The 9377-nt window shown below is 38.0% G+C and overlaps 1 protein-coding gene across 6 annotated transcripts in view; it reads left to right on the top strand.

Moving 5' to 3' along the window:
- Positions 1-9377, top strand: part of SPDYA (speedy/RINGO cell cycle regulator family member A) — a 32753-nt gene continuing 23376 nt past the window's right edge. For 5 of the 6 annotated variants that reach the window (XM_032845847.1, XM_032845852.1, XM_032845850.1 and 2 more), the window contains exons 1-3: positions 1-36; positions 5861-6113; positions 8275-8333. In XM_032845847.1, the coding sequence (XP_032701738.1) occupies positions 5879-6113; positions 8275-8333 (294 nt within the window). In that variant the 5' untranslated portion in view covers positions 1-36; positions 5861-5878. Of the gene's footprint in view, positions 37-974; positions 1007-5860; positions 6114-8274; positions 8334-9377 lie in introns of those variants that run through there. The other variant, XM_032845848.1, reaches the window with a different exon arrangement.

Here is a 9377-nt window from a genome sequence, read left to right as displayed (position 1 = left end):
GCCCGGCCCCCTCTCCGCAGCCCCACGCTTTCGCAGGTATCTTCCGCTCGCGCCCTGGCTTCGGGCCTCGTCGGCCACCCTCCAGTTGCGGCTGCGCCTGGTCCCTCCATCCCTCTGGCAGCGGGCCCCGCCGCCCACCGTGTGAGGACGGGGTGGCATTGCGGCCCCTTTCCTACGCGCTTCCGCTCGTGAGTCCCCTCAGGCTCCCTCCCCGCCACGGGAACACGCCCTCCCAGCGTGCGGGGCCTGGGCTGGGGAGAGGGGCGGGGAGCGTCGAGGTCGGAGTTGGGCGGCGAGGGGAGGCGGCTACCAGCGGTGGCGTGGGCGAGCCGGTGCGGTCCCCTCGGTAGCTCGCCGGTCCCCTCCGTCGTTCTGTGGGGGCTTCGCGAGCGCGGTGCCCTCGCGCGGGAGGCCTCGGGCCTGCTGCGGACCGGGAGCCACGAAGGGACGACGCGCTCGCACGTGCCGGGCGGTGGCCTCCCGCCGCGGGCCTGGACTGCTGGTCGCGGTCGGGCTCCCCCGGCGCGCGGCGGGGCAGGCCCGGGGGTGGGGGGCGGGGACGGCCCTGGCCAACGTTATCCTCCAGGTGGGCCAATGTCATTCTGCGTCCGCCCCTTCTCCTTGGGCCGCCTTCATCACGTCTTCTTGCCCAGGCGCCACCGCACCGTAGTCGCGGGATATGAGCGGCTGCATCTCCGTGCTCCGCCCGAGCCCTTCTCCCGGTTTCGCGGTGCCCTTTCCTGCCCGGTCCCGCACGGCTGCAGGCCAGCCAGCTTCGATTTTTAGAACAGAAACTTGTGAAGTAATTGAACACTTGAAGACCGAAAAACCCATGCTTTGTCAAAATTGAGATTCCGCCTGTTAACTAATTTTATTCTCTAACAAAAGCGCATTTTATAATACCTAGGATCTCTGTCACCAATACAATTTTAACATTTAAATTATATTTATTACTGGAGATGAAATGAGGCTGTCTGTCATATTCTGACTCTTCTTTCCTTGAAAGGTACCGTTACCTATAAAAAAGACAAAATAGGGGCGCCTGGGTGGCCCAGTAGGTTAAAGCCTCTGCCTTCAGCTCAGGTCATGGTCCCAGGGTCCTGGGATCGAGCCCCGCATCGGGCTGTCTGCTCGGCGGGGAGCCTGCTTCCTCCTCTCTGTCTGCCTGCCTCTCTGCCTACTTGTGATCTCTGGTCTGTCAAATAAATAAAATCTTAAAAAAAAAAAAAAAGACAAAATAATAGTACTGCTGTATTTCGAGTTTTTGCTAAGGGTTCAGCACTGTGCTAGGCACTATCCATATCGTTCCTTTGCTCATTAACCCTACTAAATGTGGATTATTAACAATATCTAATAATTAATTTTTATTGAATACTAGTATGTACCAGGTTCTAAGAAAACAGGTGTTTCTAGTATCATAATATCATAAGTGAGGACATGGGTGTTCCCAGGAGTTGAATAGCCTAAGGTCACATAGCTAGACAGAATCCGGTCTTAGTAAAGGTCTATTCTCCAGTATTTTAACATATACTCTCAACTGGCTCCTCCTTCCTTTCTGCCTTCAGGCACACTTAAGAATCCTGTCTCTCGGGGCACCTGGGCAGCTCAGTCCGTTAAGCGGCTACCTTCAGCTCAGGTCATGATCCCAGGGTCCTTGGATCAAAACCCCGCATTGGGCTCCCTGCTTGGGGAGCCTGCTTCTCCCTCTCCCTCTGCCTGCTGCTCCCCATGCTGTGCTCTCTCTCTCTCCCTCTCTGTGTCAGATAAAGAAATAAAATCTTAAAAAAAAAAAAAAAAGAATCCTGTCTTTAAAAGAAAAATTCTCCTTTGATTATTGTCCCTTCTAGCTGCTTTTCATTTTCTTCTTTCCAATGATTGCCACATTTAGAAAAGGGGAGGAGCGTATGTTCACACTTCGTGCACATCCTTTTGTAACACATCACCTGTCATCCTATTCAGTCTAGTTTCCGTTTATTCCCACCACTTCATTGAAGTGTCTTGGTTTATTCACTAATGGGTTGGATTTCTAATCAGATATCAACTTATCGAAACGGCGGTGCTGTGTAATTTTACTAGACTGTAGCACCTAGAGCTTGGCTGTGTCTAAAAGTATTCTATAACCATTAGGTGATAAATTAAATTAGAAAAAAAATTTAAAACATAAGAATAATGGAGGTTTTATAATAGCCCCACGAAAGCTTCCAGCAATTTTGCCAGAATATTTTTCTTCAATTTGCTATATTGTTTTTTAACAATTTAAGTTTTGTGGTTATGATAAGGAAAGATGCTATAGTCATTTCAATAAGGACTCTTTTTTAGGAATTATTTTAGCAAAACAGTGATAAACCCAACTTTCTCCCCTGAAACAATGGCTTATTTAACCACTAAGTCACGGAGTCACGTGCATATTTACAATGCAAATGCTAGACTTAAATTTTTATAAAGCAAAAGCTCATAAGCTGGCTTTGTTTCCTGGCAAGATGACAGTGAGTAGTATTAGACTGCTTATCATGTGTCAAGTGTTTTACACATGACTTCATTTAATTTTTAAAAAGTTTTTTAGTATATGGGACTTTGGTGTCAAACAGTCCCAGATTCAAGTCCTAGTTTTACCACTCACTAAATATGTGTCCGTGGGCAATTTTCTTCTTCCCTAAGCCTCACCAAAGATCTCATCTAGAAAATAAGGATAAATAATGCCCATTTTATAGAAAGTTCTGAGGATTAAGTGAGAAAATGCATGTAAAGCTTTTAGCACATTGTCTGGCACATATCAAGTGCTTAGTGTGAGACTATAATTATAAGGAAGTTAAGTTTTCCCTGCCTGCCCTGAATTGCCATTGGATATTGCTCTTAGATTTTTCATATAGCCACACGAGTCCCCAATACTACTACTATTGTATGGTTCTGTGAACCACCACCCCTACCACTCTTTATATTACCCCCAGAGAAAAGAAATTATTTCAGTTGCTTATAGATTAACTGTGGTCTATTAAAAAAAAATCCGAGATATCCTATTCAAGTGTGAATTCTGGTATGATTATTTTCATGTTGGTGGAGTCTATGTAAAAACTCATTAAAGGATTTTGCCATATGAGCATAGTTTCTCCTAGTTCCTCCTTCTTCCCTGTCTCTTAGCTTTTCCTGATATGGCTCATATATTTTTTAAAGAGTTTTTTTATTTATTTGAGAGAGCACACGAGAGAGGCACAAACCGAGGGAGTGGCAGAGGAAGGGAGAAGCAGGCTCCCCGCTGAACAGGCAGCCTGACACAGCCTGATCCCAGGACCCTGGGATCATGACCAGAGCCAAAGGCAGATGCTTATCTGTCTGAGCCACCCAGATACCCCCTGAAATGGCTCATATTTTTATTTGCCTTGAATTCTTTTCTTCTTACTTGCCATGAGAACTCTATTCTCTCATTATATGTAAATAAAAAACAAAATTTAAAACTATCTAGGGGCACCTGGGTGGCTCAGTGGGTTAAACCTCTGCCTTCAGCCCAGGTCATGATCTCAGGGTCCTGGGATCGAGCCCCGAATTGGGCTCTCTGCTCCGCGAGGAGCCTGCTTTCCCCTCTCTGCATGCCTCTCTGCCTACTTGTGATCTCTCTCTCTCTCTCTCAAATAAATAAATAAAAATTAAATTAAACTAAACTATCTCAAGGTGAAATTTGACCAGGAATGTACCATTGATAGCTTCTGTCCTTAAGCTCCTCCATAACTTTCCAGCCAGTGTTTGCTGATTAACTTCAATGAATCTCTGTTTGGGGAATTTCACACAGTTCTTTCTCTATTTCCTCAAATTTTATTTGAAGTATCCCAACACATACATAAGGGTTTAGTGGAATAGTATAAAGCTATACTGTGAACATATTTATTCGATTGACAGTATTTGCATTCTATTTCACAATATATCCATGGTTGTCCTAATATAACAACACTATTTTTAAGTTATTTACTTAATACTGAGTAAAACTTACCTCCTGGGAGATATACCATAGTTATTCTATATTCTGGTACATTCCATCCCCAAGCCTAGCCCCTTCACCCCAGTTTGAAAAGCCCAAATTTAATTCTTTCTATCTAGTTGTAAGACTGCTCTTACTTTAAAAAAAAAGATGCAGATGAGACCTCCAGTTGTCTCCCCAATGAGGTCAGTAGGAAGGAGCAGAAAGCTCTTATGCAAGTCTCAAGGTATAATTTATCACTCATTCCTTTTTCTGTGGAGTTTGAGGCACCCCCAACTCCATAATTGCCTTCAATTAGGTTGGCCCTTAGGATCTAAGAAGATAGATGAGGTGAGGGGAGGAGAGTGAAACAGAGGAAGGAGAAGCGATTATAGAACAATTGAATATAATTTCCTCTGCCTAGTTCTTCATTATCTAGCACTTTGCTGTCTAATATGTAGCTACTAGCTACATGTGGCTGTTGAGCAGTTGAAATGTGGATGGTGCAACTGAAGAATTTTTACTTTTATTTAATTACTGGAGGAGTATAAAATATTTTTTACTTACACACTATTGTTTTGGTAGGACTACATTTCACTCTAACTGTTGGAAATTTAGCAGCTAAATTGAAATATACTGTATGTGTAAATACATACCAGCTTTCAAAGAGTTGGTTTAAAAATAAAGTTTGTAAAATATCTCATTAATTTTTATATTGCTTACACACTAAATGGATATTTTAGACATACTAGATTACATAAAATACTAAAATTCAGGTCATTTGCTTATTTATACTAATGGAATACAGCTTTAAAAAATATATAATTACATATGTGGCTCACATTATATTGGACATTGCTGATCTAGCCCTACTATATCCAATCTTACTTTCCACTCCTTCCTTCAGCAGGGAAGTTTCTGAGGGTCAGGAAGGAGATTCTGTACCTAACTCCTTGAACACCAAGGGAGGCATGGCTGCCTGGGTCACTGTGAGTTATGGATTTAGAGGTTCTCATTAGGGTCTCAGAGTAGTTTCCTGCTTTGCCTATGCTTATCTCCATTTCCTATTCTATAAATACTTTGGCCACAAAAGTAATACTAACTGTAGTAATTATATGAACTGATTACCACCAAACATGGTAGTGATTATGCATATTGTTAAGTATTGATGAATTAACTTTGTTTCTAATTTTGTTGGATTATAACACTGTACATTCATGTACACTTATAATCAGTCACTCAAATAATATGGTCATACACTTACAACTTTAAAAATTAGAGTGATCAATTTATGAGACTCCCTCAAAGCACATATACCCTACATTTCTTTGCTAGAAATGTTTGAACTTTTCAGTAAATACCAATAAATGCTTGTTGAGTAAGTGAATCGTGTAACATATCAAGGAATTAACCAATAAAAAAATATTTTGTGTGGGACTGCTTTCAATATAAGACTTGATATGATAATGATTTAGTTCTGGAAATAGTTTGCCTTTTTCCATACAAAATTTTAAGTGGCATATATAATAACTATATGATAAAATTATGTCAATGGAAGCAGAATTTTAAAATACTAAGAAAAAAGAATACCACAAATAGATTATAGACTCAGCATAGTTCCTATAATTAATTTTCAAATTTGGTTTTGGGGTCCCTAGCCATCAAAGAAAAATGGTATACAGGATCTTACTGTTGGGAAGAGAAGGTATATCAGTTACCCAAAGAAAGCATAGCATTTCTTAGACTGAATTCTAAAAGCAATTTCTTACGTGGGTCACTATCACAAATAACATTTTAGTAGCAAGTTCAGTAACACTTTATATGAATGCATCTGTAATGTCATCTGATTAGTTGTTTTTATATAGAAATGAACAAGAGTGTGGTAAATAATTATATGTTTTATTTTTACAGGAACCTTGGGAAACCAAAATGAGACATAATCAACTGTGTTGTGACACACCACCTACTGTCACTGTTCATGTAAAATCAGGGTCAAATAGATCACATCAGCCTAAAAAACCCATTAATCTGAAGCGTCCTATTTTTAAAGATAGTTGGCCAGCATCTGAAAAAAATGCACATAATAGCAACAAGTCTAAACGCCCCAAAGGACCCTGTCTCGTTATACAGCGTCAGGAAATGACTGCTTTCTTTAAGTTATTTGGTAGGTTTAAAACATTTTAATAGCGGTAATTGTAAAGTACTTAAAACTGAGAGAATCTAAAGGTCTACTTTACTGTTTTCATAATAATCAAAGAGGATGTTATTTTCTATGTCAGATTTGTGTCTCCAACCAGTTTGTTTTTGTTTTACTTAGGTCATTTTTGTTTTTGTTTTAATGTTGGGTTTTTGTTTTTCCCGATTGCTTTTGGTTTAGAAGTTCAGACTCATCTAGCTTCTGGGCTACTTAAATCCAAGTGTCAAATGTGAATTCTGGGCAATTCAAGTTCATATTATGAGTTTTGTGTGACCTAAGTAAAATAGCTAGGTGAAGTCTCAGATGAACCAACTGACCCAGTTTGATTAGGCCTGAGGTGTTTCCCAGGACTATCAGTGCTAAAACTGAGCAAAGTGGGAAGACTGGTCAACCTCGAGAAGCTTCAGTATTATATATAGGGAATATTTTTTTTAATATTTTATTTTTATTTAAGTATTCTCTTCACCCAACATGGGGCTCAAATTCATTCTCCAAGATCAAGAGTTGCATGCTCTTCCAACTGAACTAGCCAGGCACTTCACATAAGGGGAACTTGTTAAAAATTATGCTTTATCATCATGCTCATATAATGAAATTGAGTTTAAATTTATTTGCTCAGATCACGAGACAATACTACTTGCTGACAAATTTCTTAAAAAAGAAATTTCTTTATATTCTATTATGCAAGAAAGGGAAGATTTTTTAAGGTAAGGTAGTAAGGTATACAGATTAAAGAGTAGAATAGATGAATCTGGTAAATATCTGTAGGAATGAAGCAAGTCAAGTAGATACCATAGTCTATTAGATGCAGGTGACAGGCAGAAGTGTATAAGAGAGTTGGGGATAAGAGTGTTTGACCTACTCAGAAGACAAAAATCTTAAGAAAGGAAGGAAGGAAGGAAGGTGGGCAAGCTGGTTAAGATTTTAAAGAAAAGCAAAAAAGGAGAAAAAATGTAAGTAGTGTAAGTAGAAAAATGTTGAACTACCAGAATATTCCCTGTCAGGATCTAGAATGTTGTCAATATAAGTTTCCCTTTCTCTTTAAGACTAGTGCAAAACCATTACCCACAAATGTTTTTATTATTCATAACTGATCATGAGAAATAAGAGAAAATACCTGGCTCTACTGTAAGTAATCTAAGAAATAGTTGGGTGCCTGGTTGGCTCAGTCAGTAGAGCATGCAACTGACTCTTGATCTTGGGGTCGTGAGTTAGAGCCCCATGTTGGGCTTAGAGTTCACTTTTAAAAAATGAAATTAAGAAGAAATTAATTAGTCTAATAAAATGGTACTTATTCTTGGAATTTCCATATATTTGAGCATACTGATATTTCTAGGATGTAAAAATGAGTATAAAGAAGTATGTTTTGTTTGTTATTTAACTTAAAATGAAGGGGGTGAATGGGAAAAAGCAGATTTTCTCAGATTATATTCCGACAACTACTCATATATTTAGGGACTATATGTTTTAGCCTTTTAAAATTGAGTGTTTCTGACCTAATTTTGCATATTTTTAAAAGTATTTTTGTTAATCTTTTGTCATAATACTGTTTTTCCAAAATTACATGTTAATTATGAATAGCTAATAAATTATGAATCTTCTTTATATAGAGATTTTCATTGGTATTTAGATAATTGATAATTGGGCAGAAATAAATAGGAGATGAAAAGAAGAATTCAAAACTAAAAACACCCTGAGATCTAATAGGAGAAAGTAGTAGAAAGAATAAAACAAGTAATATTAAGTCATTATTTACTAAAGACTGAGTTATCTTTTGTCAGATTCCATTTCCACCAGTAAAGATAGATTTTGGGAAGTCATAAAGAGCTAATCTAGAGTTACCCGAGACATCTTTCTCAAAGAGCTATTGGGATAGTCAAGAAATCAAACACTTCTAACACTTCCCCTCCAGTCTGAGCAAATCAGATGGGAAACCCAAGAATAAAGCAGTAGCTTTTTGTACAATGCTTGCCATGGTTGCCAAAGAAATGCAAACTACATTTTAGACAACACTGGTCTAGCCATTTTTGTTTGCTTTCTAAGCACCATTTATAATCCTCTACTAGAAGTTAATTCTTCAAAAGGATTCTGTTTTTAAAAGACAAGTCATAGCTATCTTTTGTTGTAGATGACGATTTAATTCAAGATTTCTTGTGGATGGACTGCTGCTGTAAAATTGCAGACAAGGTAAATTTATTAACTGTAATCATTAATCGGCATTATTATGTTACTAGACCATCAGAACTTTAAAAAAGCCTTATAAGAATTTTTAATCATATTAATTAAGGTTAGAAAAAGAACCTGCATTGCTCCCTCAAAGTGAAGTCCTTACACATTAATTTTTGAAATTAGCATATGTCAGATATTTACTTTATACTTGAGGAATTGTAGAATATTACTGATGAGATTTAAATGGCCTAAGTCCATATTTGTTTGGTTGGAAATAAGAATGAGTATAGACTTAATATGTTTTGATCAGAATTACTACCTTTTTTCAAGCTGTGGAGAAAGAATATTCTGATATTCATTCCACTAAGGAAGTCTGTTATACATTCTGATATTTTGTAGGTAACTTAGATAAAACAAATCCCAATAATTTCATAGAGTAAAATTAGTTTATTATGTTCTTTAAGAATCAGTGTTTCATAAGAGATCATCATGATGCTAACTTACATACATAGGGACCATGATATTTCTATACTCTTTAGGTTTAGCTGAACAGTTATGATTTCAGCTTTGTAAATGCCATCTTAGACCAAGTAGTCATATCAGAAAATTCATTGTGACTCACATCACACTTAATTTTAATGTAACAACCAATGGGAAAGGGATGAATGGAAGACTAGCTTATGATTAAATACTTATTAAGTTAATACTGATGTAAACTTTTTTATTTCAAGCTTAAGGTAGCAAAGATAAAATTAGAGTTTGTTTTTTTAATTTCTAATTTTGGAAATTTAATTTTGGAAAATTTCAAACATATATCTTGAGGTAGAGAAAATAGAACAAAGACCCTCCATGTGCCCATCATGTAGCTACTATGATCATCAGCTCATGGCTCTGCTTGTTTCTTACAATCCTTCCCAAAACTGGATTATTTTGAAACAAATCTCAGACATCCTAATATTTTGTCCATAAATTTTTCAAGACGATGTATTTCTAGAAAATGAAATTCTTTTAAACATATTCACAGTCACTAATATTTTAAAAAATTAGCAGTAATGCCTTCAT

This window comes from Lontra canadensis, unplaced genomic scaffold (assembly GCF_010015895.1).
Source record: "Lontra canadensis isolate GAN:19392208 unplaced genomic scaffold, GSC_riverotter_1.0 scaffold170, whole genome shotgun sequence".
NCBI lineage: Eukaryota > Metazoa > Chordata > Mammalia > Carnivora > Mustelidae > Lontra > Lontra canadensis.
Note: the sequence above shows the minus strand (reverse complement) of the source record. Positions and strands in the feature narration are given on the sequence as shown.